This window comes from Haliaeetus albicilla, chromosome 19 (assembly GCF_947461875.1).
Source record: "Haliaeetus albicilla chromosome 19, bHalAlb1.1, whole genome shotgun sequence".
In the NCBI taxonomy this organism is placed as follows: Eukaryota; Metazoa; Chordata; class Aves; order Accipitriformes; family Accipitridae; genus Haliaeetus; species Haliaeetus albicilla.
Window position 1 is genome coordinate 25,562,125 of NC_091501.1, and position 27,158 is coordinate 25,589,282.

The 27,158-nt window shown below is 43.0% G+C and overlaps 1 protein-coding gene across 4 annotated transcripts in view; it reads right to left on the reverse strand.

The window, feature by feature from the left end:
- Positions 1-266: 266 nt before the first annotated feature.
- ETV6 (ETS variant transcription factor 6) overlaps positions 267-27,158 on the reverse strand; it is a 140,302-nt gene continuing 113,410 nt past the window's right edge. For 3 of the 4 annotated variants that reach the window (XM_069806884.1, XM_069806883.1, XM_069806882.1), the window contains 4 exons: positions 26,514-27,056; positions 9,443-9,585; positions 6,584-6,684; positions 267-3,268 (listed from right to left, as the gene is read on the reverse strand). In XM_069806884.1, the coding sequence (XP_069662985.1) occupies positions 3,163-3,268; positions 6,584-6,684; positions 9,443-9,585; positions 26,514-27,056 (893 nt within the window). In that variant the 3' untranslated portion in view covers positions 267-3,162. Of the gene's footprint in view, positions 3,269-6,583; positions 6,685-9,442; positions 9,586-26,505; positions 27,057-27,158 lie in introns of those variants that run through there. The other variant, XM_069806886.1, reaches the window with a different exon arrangement.

Below are 27,158 nucleotides of genomic sequence, written 5' to 3' on the forward strand. Positions count from 1 at the left end.
GTCCCAAGCCCCTGCAGTTCTGGCAGCTGCAGTGTCACCCACACCGCTCACTGCTGCACCACGCAGACCTGGCAGGAGGCCGGGGACAGCACCAGCCAGGAATGGCCTCTCTGGGATCAGCCTGCTCCAAGTTCAAAGGCTATTTTCATTCCAGCTAGCATCAACCTTGAGAGAACTTCTTCTCTGTGGTTGTGAAGAAGTTGTCTTAAGATGTCCTTTACATGTGAACTGGAAGAGTTTCCAACAGCCACCAAATATTCCCCCCCCCCCCCCTTGACTTAGATTCTGCAGGTTAAATTGATTGCGTTTTTGGTAAAAGTGAACATTTCCTCTACAAAACTTCCCCACGGGACAACACATGAGATTTCAGGATTCCTTGCTTTTTCCTGTCATACCCCGTGCTGAGGATGAACTTTGCTAGCATACACAGTGAGTGTATGGGCTTATACTGGTGGATTGTCTATTGTTCTCTGTATTTTGCAGTGCGCACCTTGGCTGTGACAAAAACCTGTGGCTCACCAGAGCACTTTATATACAAGGTGCCCGTCGTTTGTTTTTTTTTTTTTTTTTTTTTTCCCCTCACCATCTCATAACAGTAGCTGCAGCAGGCAAAAGAAAATAACGCAGTTATGGAGTTGTCACAGCCAGAGCAGTAAAGGATATGAATCGTTCTCTGCATAAACTTGGTTTCTTTCTACCCTAAGAAACAAGCAAAAACCTTTCTTCACATTGATACTTCTGCTCGTGCGTCATCTGCCATTCATATTCACCTATTCACCCCAGCTCCTGAGACATGGCCACAACGTGGGTGCCCTTGAGCAGGGTGACACAGCAGAGTAACTCCCTGGCCCCTTGGTTTGAAGGGACATTTGGTTTCAGATCTGTGACCACTGAAGCCCCTCAGTGTCTCCCAATTTCACACCTCCTGAGCTTCAAGGACTTCAGAGTCACGGTAGAGACAGGTGACAGGTTGTCTGCTCATCTTTCTGGTACACACTCCCGCATCATTTCTTTTGAGGCAGAAAGTCAAGTACATGGTGTGCTGGGACTTGTAACATATTGATTATGATTTAATAAAAAAAATGTGGCTGGGAAAAGCTTAGGGAGAAACGTGTGCCCTGTCGCTCCCCATCAGATAGTGGCTCTGAAAAATCTCTCCTCTTTGTATGATGCCTATCTATACCCTTAACAAAGCTGCTCCTTCTATGACCTGTGACTCAATATTGAGTCTTTTGTGAGATTGGACTATCTCTGTTTAAACACAGGGGACACTATTCATTGCCAAGTGCCATTTTTTCCTGGGTAGATTAACCCTTGTGTTAAACATGTGGTAAGGTCAAATGTTGTGTTGGTTTAATAGCTGATAAAAGCTCTATCATGGGAATGTACCTTGGGTTTTGGTTGAAACAGATTAGATTAGCCCACTGATTTTTTCCATTTCTAGTATGCATGGTCCCATAAAAGAGGTTTTCTGTTTTAATGAACTGGTGTGGAAGTGCTTTCTCCCAGACACCATGTGATTCCTGCACAGTTTCCCTACACATCTGCTCCCTTTGCAAGTATCATTTCTGCTGCTAGATCTTCCTTCCATTCAAAGGACCACTGATGATGGATCGCTGGATGCCTGGACACCACAGCCTCCGGTCATGGTGGCCCAAGCAATGTGAAATGAAAAAGGCCAGTAGTTTCTCTCACATTGGGCATCAAGGACTGATGAGCTTCCTGCGACCAAACTAGGCATAGCTCTTTGCCTCATGCAAAGCACTCTCAGTGCAGCAAACCAAATCGGGGGTGTGAAAAATGAGGCACCTTGCAACCAGAACAAAACCAAAAAACCAAGAAAGCAACACAGCTGTTGGGTTTCTTTTTTTCTTGTCTTTTAAATCATGTTAAAAACGGGCAAGCTGAGTCAAGCTCCCTTGATGGCAGAGCTGTGGGGTGGGGAACGTAGTGGGAGGCATAAAAAAAAACAAATCCCAAAACAAAGCCAAAATCAATTACAAGATATAAGTATAGCTATTTGGTCTCTAGTTCTCTACCATCAGTTTTCAGATTGGTGAATCATCTACCTTTCCAGCAGCACAAAATGATCCTGGAGAGGTTTCTGAGTAATACAAACCATGTGATGGGTCCCTTTGCTTTCTCCCTACCACGTAAGGAACAGTCCTTCACCTTTCACCCCAAACTTGCTAGAAGGTATAAGAAACACTTCTCCCTTTTGTAATTACAGATCCTTCAGCCTTTGTTTTTTATAGAAAGCTTTGAGCTGAAATTCTGCATTGTGGATATATTGTGGGGATTACATATATATACATATATATATGAAATGTTTATATATATATACACATATATATGTATTTGTCCCCGCCCTCCCTCCCCCCCCGCTCCATTCTATCACTTCTTTGCTAGAGGGAGGGAAAACGTCAACATCAGTCTATTGCAGAGGTTTGTCACATTTATTTTTCTCCTCCCTGGAGCACTTAGGTGATTGGTTTTGGTCCATATTCCAGCAGTTAATAGCCACTCGCAGGACTCGTTGTGAGCCCAAGCTATTTTGGGATGGTATCCCAGCCCACACGTGAAGGGTGACTCCTCTTCATTTGACAGATATGTGTGGTAAATTCTTTTGGTAGCTTCAACACTTTTCCCAGTGGCAGCACATGTAAATTGATCCAAGCAAACTGGAACCTTTGAGCAAATCCCTTCTGTGATGCTATTGTTTTATGCGGTGTTATGTCATGAGACTTGCACAGAAAATGAGCGCTCTATTTCCATAGGAAAGCCTTCCAAAAAAAAAGCATAATCTGACGTCTTGTCCTATGTGAGATAAGGAAAGTCGAACTGCATGTTTATTAGGGAAAAAAACCAACAAAAAACCCCCAAAACTGAAACAAACCAAAAAGAAAGAAAGAACTCAAGGGAGACTTTGTAGGAACAATGAAGTAGTGCATAAGTCCAGGCTTTCTCCCCTTTAATTTTCTGCCAGCACCACTTCTGCCTGTTAGTTTGTTTTGTTAAGGTGCTTCAGGTCCTGCGTGGTCTTCAAGCTAAGCGGCAACCCCAAGTACTGCTTCTGTGTTGTTGCTTCCCCTCCCAAACCGTGCCAGCCATCTGTGCAGATGTTTCTCCCATGGACCCACAGAGGCAGTGCACCAGTTCCCTTCAGCACTCATCTTCTTGGTATATTTGTTCATCCAGTTCCTGGGATTCAAGGTGCTCGAGGCGGTCTGTTCGGCCACTCATAATCTCATCTGGGGTCTTCATGAACCTGCAAAACAGAGAAACAAGCGTATTTCCCAGTGGTCTCAGCTTTTACCTTCATCAAGACATTGAGGCCCCTAAGCTCTACAGCTCCCCAAATCATCTTTGCTGTATCCTCCCAAAGCTTAGTATTCCCCAGCTTCTCCCCAGCCTACTGGTGTCTTCCCTCCTCCATACCTTGAAAGGAAACCAAAAAAATCACAGGCATTTATCCCTGCTCTTTGAAAGTCCAAATTTGAACCAAAGCCCGTAGTCTTTTCCAAAGAACAATATGTACTTCTTCTCCCCCCTCATATTCTTTGCTGTTGTCATGTAGGATGAGGGTATGCCACAGGTACACTCATTTATGGTGTCTGGTGACAGAAATATTAAAAACGTTTACGGCCAGCATATTTCAAAGCAAAAGCAGTTGCAAGGCATGGAGAGACAGAGGGCTACTGGTTTGTGCAGGCTTGTGTGTAGGTAAGTGAAGAGGAATATGAAACACCAAAGGAACAGTGGTGGAAAAAGCCAAGGACCAAGTCAGAACAAGTTCTGGGAAATGGAAAAAGCCCTGAAAGCAAAAGCTTTTGGGCTAGGGAACTGTGAGCGAAGACTGTCTCTTCCTGTGTGATTGTAGCGAGTGTAATTGTAATGAAGCAGCATCCTCTGTAAATGAATGCCATGACTCCCAGCACTAATGTTTTGATGCAGTAAGTCTGCAGGGGGCTAGAAACAGAAACTGCCTCTGGGGAGGCATGTCAGCAGTAGGAAATGGGAAAGGACATCCACCAGCCTGCAGATCAAGTCTGCAGTCCTGATCTTTGCCAGGATGCTTTTGTGTACTACTGCACAGAGATAGCACAGAAAAGCTCTGCTTTTTCTTTCTGAATTTAATGGCGTAGGAAGAGAGAGTGGCACAGGAAGGATGAAACCCTAGTTTAAACACAAATCACTTTCCTAACTTGTAAGTACTTCTGGAGAAATTAGGATGAAAGATGTTTATGCTGGAAGTGTTACAGAATTTTACAGTCTTTCATTAATGATGTACTGGCTAACATTCAGCAGTACAAAATGTGTTAATCAGAGGAGCTGATTTTATTTCAGGTTGATGATATACTCAGTATCCTTGCCCCAGTGAAAACAAAACCAACTGACAGGAGCCTCGTTACTGTCATTGACCCAGAAAAATCACTGCTGGAGCTAATGGGCAAGACTTGCCTCCTCTTCTGCCTCTGAGGTTATAAAGCTGAGGGCTTTCTGTCTGAAAAATCTGAAGTCTCCCAGCAAATGCATTGCACAGCCTGGAACTAACCTTTTGCCACCCCTTCTAATTTTGGAAATCATGTGCACATATGCATTTAGGGAAAAAAAAAAAAAAAGAGCTGTGACTCACTGCTGTGTCACTCCCATTTGTATGCTGGAAGAACGCTGCTGATATAAATGGTGTTACGGTGGTGAAAAACGAGCATACAGAAGTGGTGAATCAGTCCCTGGCTACACAGTGAAGACGCACCAAAGCCTACGGGCCAGACTGTGCCCTGATTTAAACCCTGTGCTTGTCTTCTTGGTCTTGCATGAGGATGAAATCAAAACAGAGACTGATCCCACTGCTCTCCCTACCTTCTCTCTGCTCTGCTTCCTAAACCAGGTGGGAAATGGGCTGATGTGAACTGTATGACAGTACTTTGGGTATTCTTTCTGTGTTTTAAGTCAAGGAACTCAAAGCATGGGTATTTGTAATAGCATTTGATTAAATTTCAAAAAACGACCCAGAACTACAAGCTAATGAAGAAACAGTATCTGTGACCTCTTTTGTTGCAGAAGACTCTCAGGCAACCTATTAGAAATCCATCTCTGACTCCATTTTACTTAAAGCTCTGTACAGATATCTGCAGATGACAACTGCCTGCATGTTACTTATAAAGTCACATTTCCTATTATTTCTGTGCTTGCAAGAAATAGCCAAGAAAGGCACATTAATGGCTTGATTTTTTGCAGCTGTTCTTTTTCTCTTTAGATATAAATAGGTCTAAGAAAACAACATCAATAAGTTTTTATTGGGAATTGTGCAAAAAATGCTTTGTTGTGTTTTTTTCTAGTTTCCGAAGGAAATGAGGTTTATATGCTCATGTTTTATGCTCCCTGGTGACCTTTGAATCTGTTGGTCAATTTTGGGCAAGTCTGACAGAGGAACTGAGGTCTCCAAGGGTACTGAGTTTGTACAGTTTTGAGAAAATAGGCAGCCTGGTTGAGAAGAGATGGACTCCTGTTTTGTTTGTGCCCCCACTGAAGGAGAGGCTCCAAGATAAGCACATTCACTGTTCAGCATCAAAGAATTCTCGCGGGGCAGTGCAGTCTTCACACAAGGCCATAGCAATCCAGGTTCCCTTGGTACTGCTGCTGATGGAGCAACCTTGCTTTAACTTTCCGCAAAAAAACCCCTAAAACCATGCAGTTGATTTTGCCTTTGATTCCTTCTTCCCTTCATTCTCCTTCCCCCATCTAAGTCTCCTTCTAAGAGCTGACATAAACAAGACATTCCACAGAAACCTTTTCAGCTGTAGATAGTTTGAGTGCTAATGCAGTTCTGTTAGCTATTTAAGAAAACAAACTCCAAGACTGCCCTCCTATTGATATCATTTCCAAGCACATTACTAGATCCAGACCACTGACATCAAAGCAGTCTAAGTTCAGCGCTCTGTGGGTCAGACATATGCACTAGGATTCACTTGTCTTGTCTGAAGAGAACTGGAGTGCTCTTGCTCTCTGCCAGCCGCAATCAAGCTTGTACAAGTAGCTGCCTGCTTTAACACTGTTTCAGGCACACTATTTCCTAAATTCTTGGTTGTATCATCCAATCCAATGCGTGAGGTTTTATGAACAGCTCTTGCAGGTCCCTCTCTTCCTTGAAGGCAGCACCACTGAAGACATAGTCATCAGCACTTCTCTTCTGTGATGCTGATACACTTGAGGAAATGCCTGATCCCTGCTTAGCTTTCACTGGCAGCTATGTTTAAGAAGTCAATTTGGAGTGTGTTTTCCAGCAGTTAGGCTGAGATTACGTATCATTTAGCTAAGGTCTTAAACAATGGCACAGCCTACTTGAAGTGAGTGAAAAGACTTCTGTTGACTCCACTGATCATTGAAACAGGCCTGTATTTTTGTAAATTGGTGCAGTTGCCTTGAAAGCTGGGAAGCACTGGTCTAGACAGCCTTTACAAATGTATGCCCATTGTCACCTGTGTTATAGCTGTGCCAATGAAGTATCCCACACAGGATTCCATCCTCCATCTTCAAAAACTAATTGTAGAAAGGAATGGCAAAGAAAAGAAAAAATTACCTGAACAAAAGCCTTTGTCCTGGCTCCTTCCGGATAATATTTAGTTTGTAGTAGTGGCGTAGGGCTCTGGACATTTTCTCATAAGTCATATTTGTTCTGTTCTGTTTTTTTCAAAAGAAAAAGGAAAAACGTGGTGAGACGATTCATTAAAACCTTCCTAAGCCCCCAAAGGAGTTGCAGAACTATCACAGCTAGCTAAAGTAACCAAGTCAGTTCAAGAAATTACATGTTCCACTCTTCTGCTGTTTGCAGGCCCATCCTGCCCCTCCAGCCCTCATCACCAAATTTTTATGGGTCTCTTCATTCAGGGCAATTTAAGCAAGAAAGTCTAACAAAAATTCCAAGTGAGGTTTTTCTACAGTTTCTTGGATCATAGATAAAAAAAGGTTTCATCAACCACAAGAGGAGACATCAGATGGAGGGAGATGCTCATGTCAAGTGGGATGTGACAGGCCTGTTCTTAATGAAACCACTTTTTGTAAAAGCCCAAGAACAGTGGCTAATAGACTGAATCTGTCAGCAATCCCTGCTAAGAGCACTGTTCCTCTGGGATTCCCCTCCATTAACTAGTTAATGCTTACAGAGCACTGTGGAGATTGAGAACCCGTTTCTCCTCTTGTTATACAGGTGTAAATCAAGAAGCCCATTAGGTTGTAGATCTGCTTCTATGACAGAGCCTTCGCTTCATTCTGGGAGTTGCTGACCCCAAAGGCCATAGCCAGAGCATTGCAGGGTGACGGAGGTATGGTCCTGCTGAAGCTGAGTGTCACAAGGCAGAATTGATGGGCACTGGCAGAGCTGTATGTGGGCAGCCCCCATAGTACTGACTTGGGATAGCAGGATCAGTCCCTTAGGCTACGTCTACATGAAGAGCATTTTTCTGGTACAAGGAGCACTGGTTACTATCCTGGCAAAGAAACTCCCAGCAGAGAGACAACTATACTGGCAAAGCTGTGTTTGCACGAGTATAAAGCAGCTGCCTTGCCATGGGCAAAACATGCCAAACTAGTAGAAGCATGCTTTTGCTCTCTGAGCCTCCATGTTAGGAGTTTGGCTTGGCGCAGCTCTGTCAGTCCAATATCAGGCGGAAGGCTGTAGTGTTGACCTGGCTTTATTAAATGAGACTGATCTGCCTGTCTAAAATGCCCCCTAAGAGCAGACCTCCTCTGCTTGCCCTGACTGCAACAGCTCTGCTAAGGAAGGCCGCATAAAGAGCTCCTGTGGCAATTAAACACTAACAATGACAATGTTTTCCCTGCAAAATCTAGACTATGCTCATTGGGAAGCCCCCTGAAACACCATGTGTGCTTTTTCCATTTCTTATATGCTAAAAGGCCACTGTGTTTCCCAAGTATCTTCAGTTTTAGACACCCAACGTGAGACGTGATGGCAAGGCCCGATTATTAGCATGGAGGTTGGGTAAGGGCAGAACTCGCCATTCCCAGTGTTGCAGCCCAAGACCTCCAAGACAGATGCTCTTGTAAGCGATGAGTCACATGAGAAGATCTTGACCTTATCAAGATTATAGCCCATGTATACTCATATACAGAATCACAGAATGGTTGAGGTCGGAAGGCACCTCTGGAGATCAGCTGGTCCAGCCCCTCTGCTCAAAGCAGGGTCAACCAGAGATGGTTGCCTAGGACTGTGTGCAGTTGGGTCCACAGTCTCCTCTGGGCAACCTGCTCTACTGTCTGACCATCTTCCTAGTAAAACAGTCCCACAGCTGGGGTCTCATGAAATGTAACAAGGGGCCATGTAAAGTCCCTCGCTTCCCAAGATCATTCCTCCCCAGGTGGAGGACTTTACATTGCCCCTTGTTAAGTTTCATGAAATTCCCATTAGCCCATTTCTCCACCATGTCCAGGTCCCTCTGGATGGCAGCACAACCCTCTCTGGTGTATCAGCCACTCCTCCCAGTTTTATATTATCTGAGAACTTGCCGAGGGTGTGCTCTGTCCCATCATCCAGGTCATTAATGAACATGTTAAACAGTATTGGCCCCAGAATCAATCCCCGGAGTAACATCACTAGTGACTGGCTTTTGTGTCATTGATCACTATCTTTTCAGCCCAGCAGTTCAGCTAGTTTTCAGTCTACCTCACTATGTTCTTGTCTAGGTCATACTTAATTAGTTTGTCTATGAGGATATTATGCGAGACAGTCTGAAAAGCCTTTCTAAAATCAAGATAAGCTACATCCACCGTTCTCCCTGCATCCACCGAGCTAATCATTTCATCGTAGATGGATATCATGGTGGTCATGCATCATTTCCCTTTTGTAAATCCATGCTGGCTACTCATATATTCATATGAATATACTCATATGCATATACTCATATAGATATATCTATACATACTCAGCCCCAAACTGCAAAATTACCCTCTTAAAAGGAAATATATAATCCTGCAGCATTTGGTGTCTGTCACAGGACAGCATGTGAAATCTGAATGTTGGTGCAGACAGGAACACAGACAGAAAGCTCCTGCTGAGATGTGGTATACAGCTCCTTGTAGACCACATCTAACCAGAACATCCTTAAGCATCAGGTTTTGGGAAGAAATGAGATGCCGCAAGAGAGAAGGACCATTAATTCTTGTGCTCCTTGTAATTTTATAATTAAATGCATTTATAACTCAATGCCTTTAAACCAAACCAACAGGTTCTCTACATGAAGGATAGGTTTTAGTGCTTGAGGCTGGATGCTTTATATTTCTAATATGCTTGGAATGAAAGATTACAACTTTCCAGCAGTAGTTTATATGCACATGCTTTCTTCCTTTCCCCCGTTTATAAGTGAATCCTGTGAAGCTACAAGAAGTGAAGTGCCGCAGGAGGAAAACTGCATTGCTTCCTTACCTTGTGGTTTCCCCACAGCCGGGCCAGCCCGTTGGGATCCACTATCCGAAATATTTTGGATTCCTTATCTTCCCATCGGATGAAGTTTTCGTACCGGCTGTCAGAAAGCAGCTGATAAACATAATCCCAAAGCAACCTACAGTCTGTGAAGAGAGGAGCAAGAAAATAGTGACTTTTTTCCTTGGGGTTAATTCTGGACTCTTTTGGGTGGATGAGTAGCGAAAGGACAGTTGGGATCAGGCTGAAACAGCTGCTACAATCTGAAATGCAAATGGCTTGGTTGGTATTGACTAATGTTTGCAAAATGTACTGGAATATACAGCCTCTTCTGATGCATCCTAGTCCTTCTGACACTGACTGAGCATCTTGTTCACATTAAAAGCTGCGTGAGATGACCTGCTGATCTTAGTTGTGTGTTTATTGTTGTACTGATGCACGTAAAACTACCACTGTTTGTCCTGATGCTGTTGCTGGCTGTTTCAGTGGGGAAATCAAGAATCCTGTAACCTGCTCTCCCTGCTGAAGGCTGCCCCTTTCTGTGCTAACATGAGGGGTCTAAAGCATGGGCAATGTTACAGCTTTCCTTTGTATATTCCATGTGATATAAAATTGACACCTTCTACCATTCTTGAATTTGCTTTTTGTTTTATTTTTTTAAGGTTCCTGGAAAAAAGACCCAACCAAGTATTATAATTACTTGAGTGCTATTGAGAGGTTAAATACTTTCTATTTGGATAATTGAATTCAAATTTCCTCTTGGCAAACACTCCTTAGGTCGCTAATTAAAGGTCTAACAGATACTTAGGTTTTAGTTTAGTGTTTTTCAGTTTCATGGCAGTCTCTTGAGACTGAGGAAGCCAAGAGCTGAGCTGCTCCTACTTCCTGCTTGCAATGTGTGTGTGCGCAGCACAGCATAATAACAGGCAACTATGAAATATGGAAAGTGAATTGCACAGAGCTGGGGGTTCTGCTGCTGTCAGAAACAACAGGGGTTTTATAGCTCAACTGTCCAGATCCCTAGGATGGCCGTACAGTTGCATTTTACTTTGAAAGAAAACCCAATCTCTGAGAGATGGCTTGTTAAGAGTGGTTAAAGGGCAGGAAACCAAAGACATCTATCCTCTAGGTGCTAAAATGGATTCTTCTCAGCCTGTCTTTCTATTCCTGCCTGTCTGTTTGGGGTTGGTACATGTTACAATGGGGATGATGACATGTTCAGGATGAGAATATAAAATGCTTTTTGAAAAGGGATAACACATTTAATGAGCACACCTGAAACGGTTAGATATTAACATTATTGATGGTATTTCCCATTTTTGAACTGTAAAGAGTATCTCTGAAACCTGTTCTATCTCTAAAACCAGAGCTTAGTTTGCCAGTGCCCTCAATATAGACTCTCCCTACCAGTCCTATGGAGAACAAAGCAGTGCATTTTGAAGAGGTGACATCTGGCAAAAATTGCAGGTTTCCATTCTAGCTGAAACCTACCCCAATGGTCACCTAATCTGTGACATCTACAAGAGGAGGAATATGAAACGAAACAGGCAGTCAGATTTTTTGGTTGGAAAAACCTTATTTTCATTAACATTTTTCACAGAGAAAATGCCCATTCCCATTTGAAATTTTTCTGGGTTTTAATCAAAAAATTACACCAGTTTCCATTTTTTTTCATTCATGGATGCAAATGTTGTTCAGTGATGGCTTCCTCCCTCTCACCCAGAATAAGGTACCTGTAGCTGGGACCAGGACAGAAAATAATTCTCCTTCACATGCATTTGCCAAGGACCAGCCTAGACACGTCCCTTCTTGGCACGCGGATGCAGAAAAGCCTTCCCTTCCCTGTCCCCCTGCCCCAAGTGGCATACATAGCCCAGCCACCTATCCTGTGGCTGCAGATACCAAGCAGGTAGCTGGCTGCAATTAAACGCTATGATGCCAAACACTGCTGCGGCTAACCCCTTGTGCGGCTCTGGGCACAAGTGACTTCCCCTGGACTACGTGGGAGGTCTGTAGGAAAGCGTGAAATTGAAAGTCTTAGGCTACGACTTTAATTTCTGTCATCTTTCCTCTCACAAATTCACAAAACCCAGTTCTTCCATCACCTTTCTATCAATAATTTTTCACACACACACATTTAGTCTCTTAGACACACATATGCTAGAAAAAACCCTTCTTTTCTAGACTTCATTTATAAGGAACAAGGGAAGGGAGATTATATTGCTCTACTGGTTTGTGCCTTTTAATAATGCGGGAGGTGCTCAGATAATAGCGTAGTAAGGGCCCACATAAGTGGTTCCTTGACACATGTACAATTCATTCCAGAACTCTTTCAATGAAAGGCTGTATAGAAAATGATTTTTTAGTGCAAGAATCTTAATTTAAAAAAACCCAAACCAACAAAAACTTCAACCGTCTTTTTTTTTTATTTTCCTTTTCTTTCGATTCCTCTCGCTCTGACTCCCCAGGGCATATTTTAGCAGTTGATTAGAGCTGGTAATACTGCTGCATTCCAAAAACTACCCTTTCTTTTTTTCATTATCCTGTGTAATCTGTGATAATTTAACAACAAAACCTGTATAGTCTAGGTCAACGGTTGATGCTGAATTCACTTTTTTAGAGCAGCTCTCCCCAAAGATCTCCATGCTTTCTTTCCATCCAGTCCTTCATTAAAATCACTGTAAAGGTGATGTGATTCCCTAGGTCAGCAGTGAGTCATTCACCATGGCCATCAGTGGGCAGTACTGGGTTAAACAGCTGTGGTGGGCTCAGGCTGGCCCCACCTCATCTGCAAGAGAGGTCTGTCTTGGTGGGAGCAGTTTCAAATCAGAAAACATTCACTTAGCTGATATTTGTCAAGGAAAAAAGAGACACTTTTTGGCCAAAGCAGGAATTTATTAGAAACCTGAGAGAAGAGAGGAAGGACATGTGGGTCTGTTGTCGAACTAGCACTTTCAGACTGTGCTGGAAGTTTGCTGGGGTGCTTGGTTGGTGTATGGCCCCATTGGGAAAGTGCTGCAGGAATTCAGCGTCTCACTGTCAGTCATTTGGTTTTGCTTGTGCCATTACTGCTAGTCCTGGAAGCAGTGGCCCTCCTTGGGGTCAGCTGGAGGGATGGCACTCTGGCAGAAGCGAGTCAATGTCAGGCTCTGTCATGTTCCTGAACGTGCAGCCCTAGGCAGACACCCTCCAATTCTAGTAACTTATAGCTAATATTCACAGTTTTGCAGAGATATGATTTACCCTAAACTTTACTTTCACCTCATTATTTGCAATATGCGATGTTATTTTTAATCAGTAGTATACTGCCATAACTATGTTCTAGAAAATTTCCAAATGTATAAATACAAATCTTACTGATGGGGACGGCAGACCCCTAATATCCTCTCTACAGTGGCCCCTGGAAGAGTTTCAAGGAGCTGATGGCTCCTTGACAGCTGACTGGAACTGCACATGCAATGTGCATTGCACTGTGCTAGGCCTGCATGTTCACCTCAGTGTGGCTAGCAAGCGAATTCTAGTTGAATATAATGGCTTTGGTTATTTTCCTTTGACTATCATTACTCCCCCCCCCTACTTCTTCACAAAAACAAGAAAGCACAAAATATTCAGCCCAAGATGTCTGGGCGGCAAATTATTGGACTAACAACAGAGCTTCAGACTCTGAGAAGAGGTAGGATTCAAGTGCAGATTTGTTTTTTGTTGTTCACTTAATTTTTAGAATGGATTCAGGCTAAGCTTGAATATAAATATTCCTCAAATGAGAAGAACTCAGATCTGCATCTTGAGATCTTCACAAGAAAAGTCCTAAGTGATCAAGGGCCCCATCCCATATTCTAAACTGACTGAGCTGCTCAGACTTGCAGAGGTATTTAGTAGGCTGGTGGAATTTGCAAAAAAACCCAACCACCCAAGTATCTTAGACCTGTTTGCTTCAACGAGAAAATTGAAAATTCTTGAAAATTCTGCTTGGCTCCTACAACCACTTAAAAAGTTGTCTTCAAAAGCTACAGTTGCCTATCAGCAAATTTAGATATATGACTGAGTTGCAATAATTTAATGAGCTGGCATGCATCAGTGCAACTGTGGCAACTGCATCTCAAGCCACTGCAAATAGGAAATAAAAAGCATTAGCTTTAAACACCAGTAGAAAAGATTTAGGCTCACTGCATTTCTTCTCACCTCTGCTGAGAGCTATGAGCGTGCACGCTGTTAGTTATCATGGACCAGCTGATGCTTGGCAGGACAATTTAGTTAAATGTATGAACACTGTTTGCAGGGTACCTAAATCAGTTTGCCTTCTTTCACGTTTCACATGGGAGACCTTTAGGAATTTGGGCATAGGCACTCAGGGTTTTTTTGTTTTTAACCACAAATGATTTACACCCTGGGCATCTTTCTCCACAGATTGCATGGTAAGAAAATATGAGGTTCTGGAGGGGTCTCCCTGACTGACAGAGGAGCAGCAACTAAGTAATCTACCATTATTAGGCCAGTAGAGACCATCTTTAATAGGACAAGAGAGGCTATGTGTCATAGACTACCTGATAACTCTGAGCGAGTGTAATGAATTTGGAGTATAGTAGAGCCCATTTGGAGTAGACTGCAAGCCTATGAAATTGGAGAAAACCCAAGAGGCAATGCTAGAAAATGCTAGGAGCTTCTCCACTGGGAAAAGAAGCAGCTCCACAGAAGGCCAGTGAAGACAACACAGAAAGTTGCATCCTCCAGGAAGGTCAAAACTTACATGTATTTTCAGGAAGGATGGAGAAACAGAGAGAAGGACTTGTATGTGGATGGTTGTTTTGTAAGTGTAAATCACTTGTTTGAGAGAAGTCTGGATGGTGTGAATGACTCCCTGAAGACTAAATCACTTCCTTGGCTGTCAGAAGGCCTCCAAAGGAGTAGTCACACGGGGGGACTCTCCATAGGGTGTGTGTTGCCTAGTGAGCAATGGCAAGAAAGCACACGGATGTTGCTGAGGCCAAGCAAGTTTAAAAGTGTGGGAGATTCAATAAGGCAGTTGAGTCAGGGCTGGTACCTAAATTGTTTGGGCATGCTGCAATTTCCTGCCTTTTGGCTAAAATAAGCTTACTTAGAAAGTAACTATGTCTCTGCAGCACAAGGAAACATTTCCCCCTAACACACACACATGTACTTTTTTTTTTTAAAGTGAACTCAGATGGTTGAACTTTGTACAATCTGCAGGTAAAGGGATTTAGCTGTGGAGAGAGCTGGGACTGAGAGGCTTTAAGGCAATGTGGTGTCAAACAACCTAGCCAAAGTGGGAAGGTGGTGAATGGCTCCAGCAATGTGGCAAGGCTCCTGAAAGCTGGCATTTCTATATCCCACCATTTTCTCAGCTTACTACTGGGCAAGACTGAACTATGTAATTAGCTTGGAATTAGGGCAAACTGTATCTTCAAATGGAGAGGCATGGCTGCAACTTTCTTCCTGCAGTTAATGCTTCTAGAGGGATTTTTATAGTTATGCACAAGGTAGTGATAAGGTGTAGAGCACTTAGCTAGCTCTTAAAATGTGCCCCATAAGCACTGCCCTACATGTGCAAGAGGCAGCAGCTTTATACAACTGCTAATAAGAGCCATGTATTGTACAGCCCCGAGGTTGGCAGAGCTAAAGTAAAGCCTTGGGGGCTGCCTGCCCACCCAGTCTCCTGGCTGCTGCTTGACTGCCATGGTTGACACTAGGCACAGAAAAAGAGGCAGCTGCACAGCCCTGGAGAGGGTGGGGGAGAGGAGACAAGAATGGCTGGGGTTTGAGGCATAGGAAGAAATGTCTCCCATAAACGGCAATTGCTGGCTTTAAACCCCTCTGATAGCAGCAAACTTGCCTCCTCGCTCTAGTTGTAACCCCTTCTTTTAGGCAGCAGAAGCACCCAAGCTTCCGCCACTCCTCCTTGGCATTATAAAACTCAGTCTCTCTTCTCTGGCTGAAAAGCTCTGTTTACTGCCCACATTTACAGCACTGCCTCAGTAACGTTACGAAAAAGGGAAGGCAGTAATACTGTCATTAAGAATCCCTTGTGACAGTCAAATAGACACTGTGCGAGTAGAAGCACTTATTATAGATTCTTCATTTCAAATGTCCTTCTAAGTCTATAGGCACAGCCTTCTGAACATATACCTAAAGAAAAACTGGCATATAAATACTTCCTAATGGCTATATGATAGTAGTACATATATCCCTTAGAATTGAAATAGCATCTCAGAATGATCTATAAATCAAACATTATGGACCTTAGGTTTTTAGTATTTTGACACTTGTCAGCCATTATGAATGACTTCTCTAGTATCATTTGGCCAAGGTAGACACAAGACTGGTAGTCTTGATGTTGCAGTAGTGAGAGGTCTTACATCTGAGCTCCCTTAGACTAAATAAGGCTGTTAACAGTATAAGCATACATATGCTAAAGACCTTTTTTGTTCAGAATATAACATTCCCCTGCACTGCAATGTTTCCTAAAACACACACTGCATCTGAGACCCCTGTTGTTTAAGCGAGGTCCAGGACGCAGAAGCAGAGCTGGCCCTCTTCATGTATCAACTACCAAAATCCTCTCTTAACCACAGAAATGTTTTACGAGACCCACCCACATCTTGCACTGAAGATTATTATATAAAATACATTCGGTCTGGCTGATGACTGACTTGGAAACTAATATGGCTTCACAGAGGAAGAGATCATGCCAAAGTAACGTTGTCACACTCCCTCTGACATCAGCTGAGGCCTTACCCCTTGCTGAGTAGGTTAGCCTAAAATTTCTCCAGCATGATATCATTTGACTTAAACGGTTCTATGATTTCTACCAGCTGAAGAGTTCTCCCAAGCTTGGGCCCCTTTATTTTACAAGGTGATTTGTGCTTCAGCTGCATTTGTTCACCGTGAAGCAAACAATGGCTGTTCACAACTGATGAACAGAACTTCTCTAGAAGTTCTCTGCTACTCTGTTTTCCATAAGCACACCTGAAGTGTGGTTAGGATAGCTAACATGGTGATGCTCATGGTATCAAAATGATGAACTGGTAAAATTCAGCTGGCCATAGCTGCTACTGTGAGAAGGTCCTGATCTCCCTTCCATTTTATCCTCCCTTCTTCCTGCTGCTTACCTTGTGCTGGCTTTATTGTTAGGTTTGTCCATGAGCTGACTTAAATCACTTAAACAGAAGAAAACAAACCCTGCAAAAAACACCAGCTGGCTTTCTGCTATTTAAGAGCCAAATCTGCTTGCAGGAAGATCTAGCGAATGGCAAAGCCAGCACAAAGAAGGTGGCAAGACTACACTGGCAGAACAGGTGAGGACAGAGAAAGAAAGAAGGAGAGGCCCAGAAGCTCCCATGGACCTTCAGCCTACAGTCTGTGGCCATCACCCTTGCCAAAGAAGGTCAGTAAGTCTCTGAGAAGACAACACTACTTTGGGGCACCTGGATTTGTTTGAACTGTAGCCATAACCAAGAAATCATGAAGGTTAATGGCTCTTCACTTGTACAGAAAATAACAAAGACTGGGGGAGAACTCCTGAGTCCTGACTTGGTTTAGGTAGGCCTGGCGTGGAGGTGAACTTTAATTGCATTTTAACCACATCCTGTGCTGTGCAATAGGCACAGCTTTCTGGACAAGCCAAATGGACCTTTGGGCTACCTGGTACATAAAGGTCACCAGGCTGGCTGATACTGTTACTTGCTTCAGGAGTATGGTGAGAACTGCTTGGCTAACTTGCTCTCATCACACAAACGGAGAAGGAGATAAAATAAAGCTGGTGCAAAGGAGAGAGAGGACATACAGCAAATCAGCTCCTGTATTCTTCCTGAAAGCCCATTCCATGGCAAAAAAAAATATTGGGAAAACAACAGATAGCACACTAAGACATGCTACAGTAGGATTACTGCTGTGTTGAGACACAATCCAGCCTCAATATCTGTCTAATTCCATGACATACTCATCTTAGCAGACAAAACTACAAGAAAAAAGTAACCAAGTCTCATGATTAAGGGGTTAAATGGCTCTGAGGACTAGGGGAGCATTGATCCAGAGATGGAGCAGTCCTGCTCATCCCTATGTGGTAATCCATGTCCAGGTTATTGAGGGAAAAGAGTTCTCACTCATTTGTGAATGTTGGCTGCTGTTGGAAGCAGGATGGTAAGCTGGTACAGTAAAGCCAATGTTTCTATGTGGAGAAACCTCTTGACAGACAACTGTTTGTTCAGCTCAGTAAACTCAAGCTGGGGCTGAGGAAAGAGGTTGCCAGATTGCACAACACTACAGTTATATGTTGCTTCTGTCTTGTACCCAAATCCTGAGTGGGAGATCAGGCAGAAGGAGAGCAGAAACCTGAGACTGTCATCCTGCAAACAGTTGTGCTGTGAGGTTGTAAAAGTAACACAGGAAGATGAGGCCAAGCTCTGTCTTTGGCAATAAAAACTTTTAATGAGAAGGAGAATCCAAAAAGTTCATATCCCTCATGTGGTTGTAGAAAAGAGCACTCAAATCACAAAGAATATGTAATGGATGGGCCAGAAACGGCTTGATAGATGAAGAATTTGCAAGCTAAAGTCTTAAAGATGAAGTATTAAAAAATGTAGGTTTTTTTCCCCTGCCCTGTTCTCCCGTTCCATCCCCCCATCTCATAAAGGGCAATGACTAGGAAAAGGGTAAGAAATTGAACCTCTGTTCACATGCACATCCTAAAAACACCTCACAACCATTCTGACATCAGAAAACTGGCTAACCACTTTAATGAGGAGAATTTAAGAATTAAGGACGAAGCTTTATCTTCTGAATTCTACTTTAGAGAAGTCAGCAAAAGCAGGAATGGTTTAACTACAGTAAAGTCATTCCCAACGAGAGCAGTAATTTTTGACCTCACAATGTGAGAATCCCCAGTATCTTCTGTCACAAGCTCAGTTTACCCTGAGGTTTAGTCTTCTGAAGTATCCGAGCTGTTTTGGGTTCTTTCAAGAGCAGAAAAAATTATTGTTTGTAGGAGACTGCTGCCCAAGAACCTCACTTCTGTGCTCCATCAGAAAGCCCAAAGCTTTCTCAGAGGTATGAGTGTGGCTGGAGGACCTGGCTCCTGGCGTTGTTCTAAGGAAGCTCCTCCTGAAGGGACTTCTTCATAAGCTCTAAACTTGCCACTTCTGATAGGCCCCTTGCAGAAAACTGAAATGTGACCTCCCCTTCTTGGGGTTAAACCTCCACATGTAGACAGAGCCAAACTCTAACCCTCTTCCTTCCCTTCCTTCAACAGAGATGGAAAACAGTATATTGCTGAGACCTTCTTTATATCAGAAGTCTTACCAGTTTAAAGGTGTGCATCTGAAGTAACATAAACTGATGTAAACCTTTGTACGCCACTTCTAACCGAGTAGTATTAAAACCAGACTTAAATAGGCCTGTCTCTGAAGAGAGTGAAGTATTTTCCTGGTTTAACTAAAAGGGTTCAAAGTGATACAAGTTTGCTTTGTAGAAAAAACTTTGAATTACTAATGCAACTCTGGCCTGAAAGAAAGTGTGCAGGGAAAATAAGGGGCATGTTTTCATTAAAAGGCTAGTTTCTTAAAAATGTGTTTAACGTCCTGCTGACCCCAATGGAGGCTGAGGGTACTCTGAACCCACTTAATCGCATATGTCTAGCCGTGGCATGTAGATGCTGCAGTACAGTAATGACAAGCATGAAATCTAAATGACTGAGCTTTCCTATGGTTTGGTCAGTCCTGGCTTCTGAGTGGCCCAGAACCAGCTCTGACTGTCACTTCTGCTCCTATAACTGTGCAGTAAGAATGGAGGCAGCTGTAAAGCAAGATGCTTCACAGAAAATCTGCAACCACCTATCCAGGCTATTGCCATTCAGCTATTGCTTGAGTGTCATTAGTTAAATTGGCAGGGAAGGCACGCTTTCATGCTGAAATTAATTGTTAATGCCATGTTAAGATGACTCTCAAGGTTATAATGAAAACTTCGCCTATGAATATGAACTTCTATGAGCTTGACTCTCATCCATGCTTCAGTCTCTTTATAGTAGTCTGTCAAACCCTGCTGGGGTCGTGCCTCATGACAGTGGTGAAGATAGCCTTGGGAGCCTCAGGCATGTATACAGGTAGGCTCCTATGGTATTAGCAATGATATGGGCTGTCTTAAAAAACCAGAATAACTCTAAGGAAGCATATGACAAAAGTTAAGTCTCTACAACCTGGTTTGTCAGCACTCATCCTCTGCAAAGGAGGATACAGCAATTGTTTTCAGATTATATAAAAATTCACCAAAGTGAAGCCTGTGATGCAACTTTGGAAGGGGGAATAGTAATCAATGAAACAGCTATGTGCATCACTGCATGGATAGTAAGCTTGAGTGCTGGTGCACACAGGGAACCTGAGTGGCGCATAGGCTCTCTTGATATCAAGTGCCACAGCAGGTCTGTGTGGACATGCCTGTCCACATAAGTGACTTTCTTGTAGAAGAAGGTTTCTACTTACAAAGCAGCATTGTCATTCTGGAATAAAGTCACTTACCAACCACCAAATGACTATATGAGGGAATTAGGTTCAAGTCTTTACTACTAACACCCGTTATGTTCACTGTCTTACATGTGTAGACAATTCATAAACAACAAAAAAGACCGGACTGATTTTGCTTCAAGAATCCGAGTTATTGTCCCAGTAGTATATGGGCACAGTTGGGCAGGTTCCGCTTTTGCTTGGAGGATGTGACTGCAACATCAAAACAGAAGCGGCTGTATCACAGAAACATTACAAGTAGCTTTCAATGCTGTAACAGACAAAAGCAGCAGCAGATAGCTTGGTGTAAGTTATGTACCCAGCCCCTTGAGTTTATGGCTAGCTCAGGTTGCTGTCATGATGAGACATCTAGGGAAGAAAAAAACAGGGAAATACCAGGCTGACCAGTAGTGCAGGGTATTGGTTGTTCCAATTTTAAATTGGAACCTGTAAATGTGAGGCATTATAGCACAACAAAAGGTGTTACTAATCACTAGAATCTGGAAGTAAATGTAACAATTCTGAGTGGGGGACTGGTCAGATGGTGTGTACTGGTACACTGTACTATGTACTATGCAGTATAGCGCTCTCTTTCCAACATCTAACCACCAACTCTAGAAAACACCTTTCACCTTTGTGTGCCCTTTCTTTCTTTATATTTACCTTGTCTGTTTGGACATTAAACTCTTTGGGGCAGGGACTATAGCACAATAGAGCCTATAGATACTACTGTATTGCAAACACTAAAAATTAAATGGAACAGGAAGCTTGCCTCCCTTCTGTGAGGGCTAACGGTATCAGCTGCTGCAAAACTTTTAACTCCTAAGTTGTGCTTAGTTTTTGGTTTTTACACCCTTTACTATACAGGCATAACTGTTCTTTGCCTCCTTTCCCACACTCCCTCCCTACCACCCAGCGTACGCCATTGCATAGTAACTGTGCCTGTACAGCTGTTTTGTACAGAAAGGAAAATAAACTTATGTGGCATAACTGCATTTGCACAAAGGATTTTGCTGGTGTATCAGTTTAAAAAAAAAAAGATCATCCTACATCGTAAATGTCACATCGACACATCTGGAGAAAATGCAGGCACTGGGGCTCTGGTCCTAGTAGATAAATTGAGGAGACACTGATGACCAAGGTGCCGTGTTTTGAAGTGTGGTGACTTGTGATGTTTAAGCTCTAAATGTCTAGTGTTATGAATCTAATAACTCGATCAGCTGAGTTTGTTTTTCTTATCCTCCTTTAAAAGAAGCTTTCCAGCTCAACTCCAAAGTAAAAAAATAAGTTTTAGTTGATCAGCAGGTTTCTTTAAGCACTATGTTTGTGAAAGATTCACTCAACTAACCCCTCCTGTCGCTCACCTCCCACGCAAGTTTATGAGAGGTGATTAAGTTTTTCAAACAAAGGGGGAGGAGAATCCCTGATCCTGTTCCCCCTCCAACCTCTCTCCCCACAGAAAACAACCAAACTACTATCCTTACAGAGCAGCTTTGGGGTGGAAGACCTCCCCGTGCTCAGAGCTAGCACATAGTCTATGCCCATCGTAAGTGCTGTTTTGTAGATTTTAGTAGAATGTGAGTCATTCATAGCTGATGCACTCTTAACAGGGGACTGCATTTTCAGTTTCAGCTGTCAGACTGTTTTTATTGAGAAGTTGCTTATACGTGTCTTGCTACAAATCTGCAGGGTTCATACTACGCCCCTGTACTCTCTGGATGTGTGGCACACCAAGGGGCTGAGGCAAGTCAGAAGAAAAGCTGGAGGTAGATCTCTTTCATGCCTTTGGCAGGTTAAGAATCTTGCCTGTCCTCATTCCAACAGCAGTCAATAGTTTTATGGGCCAAACCAATACAGTGGTAGACGATGTGCCTCTGAACAGTTTAAACATTATCTGGCTTTTCCTCAGACTCCTGAAGGGGAAGAAACAAATCTGGCAGCTCATAAAGTCAGATACAGCCCAGTTGCTAAGGTAACCCAGCTGATAAGAACAGCATACCAATAGACAACAACAGGCACAACACTCACCTGCCTTTAGATTTCTCCCCCATCGAATGCAGAGCAGAATCAAAAGCAATAGGCAGGGTGGGGCTCTGCGGAGGAATAGCAATGCTCATCCTTCTAAGCTGCTCGTATGAGTGGGATAGGTCTGCCTTAGACACGCACAGAGTGAACCTGGAGCTTAATGGGTTTTATTGGGTCCCAACTCCAACAGGACAGGGAGCCCTTAGGGTGAGTCCAGCTGCACCTACCGCTGCTCTATGGCACTCTGCCTTTCACACCCATGCAGTCGTTTGGTTAGTATCTATACGGGGCAATGCTCGAGTAAAGGGGTAGTTATATTTGTACCCCAGAGTTTCAGTGCCAGCATCTGCTGTGGATTAGTGAACAAGCCTTTCAGTCCCAGAGAGCTAGTATAGAAAAAGACACTGGGAGCTGGAAATCCCAGGAACCTCCTCAGCAATGTTACTTCCCCTCACACGAAACATCCAGAATTGTATTAGTGAGTTTTAAGTGACTGAATCAAAAGTGAGGTAAATACCAGCATGTCATTACATTAATTAGGATGTTTCTAAGCCAACCTCTATGTGGTAAAAGTTAGGACAAAACCAACCCTGTTATAGTTAGATAATCCCGTAACTGCCTCTTGCAGGGATTCCTGTGTCCTCCTTTAAGTGACTGACAGGTTTCTGGTGAGATCTAACATGTCAGTTCCCATTTTCCTGCATGCTAACAAGCTGAGGTGGACATGGGTGTCTGAAAGAAAGGACATTTTTGACACCTAAATCAAGTTTTGTGGTGCAAACCTGCCCTGGTTGAAGTCGGCAGCAGAGCTCCCAAGGAAAGTCATGGGGGCAGAACTTCAGGATGGCTGCAGGGAAGCTTTCTGGTGGCTGTGGTTCCAGCAGGGCTGCAGCGCATGCCTCAGTCATGGCACGCTACGAATGCCTGCCAACACAATAACCCCTGCCTCTCCTTGTGCCTTGGGGAAGTACCTTTTATGAGATATCAAAATCCTAAAATGTTTGGTAACAAAACCCTCCCAGTCAGAGGTGTATGGAGAGTGAAATTTCCATTCTGCAGAAAAGCTGATTTCAGGCACCTCTCTTCATTGAAACTGCTACTATGTTAAAAAAAAAAGAAAAAATAGAAAAAAAAAAAGAAAACTCTAATTTTTTCCCCACTGAGTGAAAACCTTGCAGACTATCTGGGGGGGACCAAGATGGACTATTTAAAAAATTCAGAACTAAACATAAGCCAGATAGGCTGCCTGCTTACTAGAGTCCAAGTTAGGAGCTGACTACCAACAAACACTGTTGCTGCTTTGAATTAGCAGTTCCAGTGGGGAAAATTGTCCATTACACTGCTCTGCTGAACTCCCCTTCTGAGGTATTTTTAATATTTTTAAGTGCTGTCATAGCTAGATGACTATTGATGCCTGAGTTAGTTAGCTTAACCCTTGCCCGTTGTATTTAAAGGGGATGCAAGTCTGCCTTTGAATCATCCCAACACAATGACCTCTAGTTATGACAAATTTACAGAAAAGACTCCTGCATATTGTGTTGAGAAGATAGCTAAACATAATTTTTAAAATAAACTCTAGCCATTGATGAATAATATATGGGACCTTAATGAGTAACATAAAGATACTTTATGCCTCTTGCTTTGCTAGAAAAGTGTAAAATGGCCTTAGAGGAAGAGAATAAGACCTTCAACTTGAAATTCTTTGCTGTAAAAGGGAAAGTGCTTTACCAGTAAAATTAGTATTTTGAGAAACGATATTACATAAAAAGGTAGGAAAGATTAGTCAGCTGGTGGGTAGAGGTCATTATGTTGTCTGACAGGAAGTCCAGAGCTCTATTGATCGACCTCGTGAAAACAGAGTATTTGTGGATAGCAGCAAGCGAAAACATTGTTTTCTTTCTCAGCACCAAGTAATTGCATACTGCTTTTAAAAACAGACTCTATCTACAAGTAAACAGGTTTATGAGGCTGTGAGGTATCTTAAGTTCAGGAAGAATTCCTTTTACAATTTAAAATATCTGAGCTGGGAATAGAACATGTTTTGGAGCTCAGCCCAATGTTTTAGTCAGCAGCCCACAGGGCTTCCCTGGTAGCTGCTCCTCATTGCTATCTCCCCTGAAAATCACCTGCATGCAAACGGTTAAGCCAGTAGAAAGTCAAGGCTCTCTTCCCACCAGTGTAAACAGATAAGTACTTAGCTCTGGCACTGGACTATTGGTAAATCTTTTCATTACCCAAGCCATCAATCTTCCTTATCCATAAAATAGAAATAATGCCAGTGATTTTTAAAAAGCTCTTTTTAACAATACATCTATATTGATGTATATTTGCAGTTTAAGAGCCAAGTGTTATAATTTTCATGGTCTCTCTCAAATCGAAGTGGCAAGCCATGGTTGGTCAAAAGTCTCCGTGTTAACTACAGCAGTGTCGGTGAAGATAAGGACACTCAGGTGGAAAATAGATTTATGCTGACATAAAGAAGAAATGCTCTTGAAATCACTTAATGGCAAAAGCTCTAAATTGAAGGCTGTGAGATGGGGGAACACAGGTAGAAAGGTACATACTTTCTTTCTAGGGGGCCTAAGTATGCTGCCATTGAATGCAATAGCACCAATGCAGTTGACTTCAGGTCTGAAACATGGACTGTCTATATTTTTCGTAGTAATCTCAGTTTTCTCACCTTTATGGTGAGAATGGCTGTGAGCCATTTATAGGGTCCAGCTACTGTTCAGGAGCCATTACAACCCAACCAGAATAGCACTAGCTTGTGCCTGTAGAGCAAGTGAGGCTTGTTGGCGTTACAATTAAAGGACATGGGGTACTGATAGAAGTACACTGGCAAATTTATCAGTGGAAATCTAAAATGTTAGCAACCACCATCTGAACTGAATGCTTGAGTACACCTCAGGTCTTTTTGGCATGAAATACTTCACCAGCTCTTTAAGACATGCCACCCATGCTCGTGGCTTTAAGCAAAGCTGTGAGACTGCAAGTGAAAGTAGCTAAGCATGCAAATATAGCCTGTGTATAACACTTTAAATTGCTACACATATTTGCCAAGCAACTGTGTTAGGCCCAAATATCCATGGGCTTGGGTTCTGTTGCCCTCCAAACAACATAGGGATGGAAAGGACATGGGAGTACTAGTTACAGGACTGCTGTCACTGGATCCAGTGCACAACGTGCAGAAACCAAAGAAAACTCCTGGGTTTAAATTAAAAAAATACACCACCACCCACTCCCTATATTTTTTCTTATATTCTTTTCAGTCTAGGCTTCATTCTTAGAGAACATTTCCTTCTGAAAAATAAAAATTAACAACTCCCCTGATCTTCAAATAGTACTTTATGGAAAAGAAATCTCCAGTGATGCAACCGGTAGGGTATCTTCTCTGCTGTAAGATTAAGTGTATTTCTTAACTTGCTGAGAGTAGTGTGGGTAATAAAAATCAAAAGGAGACAAATGTCAGCCAGGCAAAAACATCAAAAGATTAATTTCTGTAACCCATCTCTCTATTACGTGAAAGGATCATGGCCCTTGTTGTGCTTGATGTTTGACTAGATGGTGAGACATGTACCTTTTGAATTTAAAGTGGTAAATCTTAAGAAAATAGAAAAACTTCCTCATTAATTCTGAGGCAGCACCACATCTGTAACAAATTTAAGGCATGTAAGGACAAAAAAGAACAAGGTGTTTTACAATGTACCAATATGCCACAGGAGCTGGGTATCACGTTAGCTTGCTGCTGACATAAATGCATGGAATGTTTTTGGGTGTGGTGCTTATTTACATCTCTCAAAAGAAATTGGTTACTGGGGCATTCAGCATATTACTGAAGTGGTTGGATTCCCCTTCTCCCTCTCCCTATCTATTTACAGTTCCCTTTCAAGTACAAAAAACATCTTCTGTAACCTCAACTTCCTGATTCAGCTGTTGTGATGTCAGTTATTTACGATAACAAAAGTGAGACAATGCCTGTGGTTTGCGTGGGACAAAGGCAACCTTGTTTCGGTAAAAAGGGACAATCCTAGTGTAAAAAGCACAGGAAAGCCTATGAAGCAGTGCTCTGAGGTGGTATTTCATTAGTCCCATCATCGCCATAATAGCAGGCTTGACACTGCATTATCTCAAAGGCCACTGACAGAGGGTTTTTTCCTTTCCATAGGACTGGACACTAATGTGAATGCAACTCTTGGAAAATTACCTCTTTGCAGGACAAGGCTTTGGAGATAGGTATCTTGGGAAACAAATGGATTGCTAGTGGGTAGAGAGGCAGTAAGTGTCAGGTCACAGATGTTTCAATACCAATTACGCATTCTGTGGTCACAAGCCAGTCACTCTGTACCTTTGCTTACCTGCCATGAAACTGGTTTAATCATATTTAACTGTCTGAGCCACAGATGTGGTGAAACCTGCAGAATGCCAGTAAAGTCTTGAGGTCACAGAGTAGCAAAAGGAAATGTGAAGCTATTAATACACAGCATGGTTAGTTATGAATGAAGTGTCAACTTTGGCGTACCCTAGAGAATGTCACTCACCAGCTATTCTTCCAATTGGCATTGCATGGTCCTCAGGAGGGGATACAGACACCATGATGTGGTTCATATAAGCTAACTCTTCTCGGTGGGACAGGTTGATTGGCTTTACCTCCCTGTGCAGCCCATCCTCAGACAACCTTGGTGGTTTGAAATCGGAGTGCCTGGGGTTCAGTATCAAAGGATGCATGATAGGGCTGGGCATCAGCTGGATGACCCTGGTGTTCTCCTGGCGAGGGCTGGAGGGCTTCTGGAGCACCTCAGAAGGAGGAGGGCAGTGGTTGTTTTCTATCGGGGACACTGAGAGAGGATAGGGCTCTTGGTGGTTGTTCTCTTGCTGATGCCTTGTCCCTGGCACCCTGTCAGCTGGGGAGAGGCGACGGATAGTGTTGTCCATAGGGGACTTCAGTGGCCGCTGATCAGGATCTGGTGATGGACGGTGGTTGTTGGTGATGGGTGATCTAGAACGATGCAACAGTTCAATGGTTGGGGGGTTGTGGTGGACTGTTTCTGTCGATGGTCTTGAAGGTCTCTGGACAAAACTATCTGTGGAGAAAAAAAAATAAATACAGATTGTCTATATTGTGATCAAGGTGTAGGATCTCACTGTCAAACTGCTAGCTGGGCTTACTGGGTACTGCTGTCAGT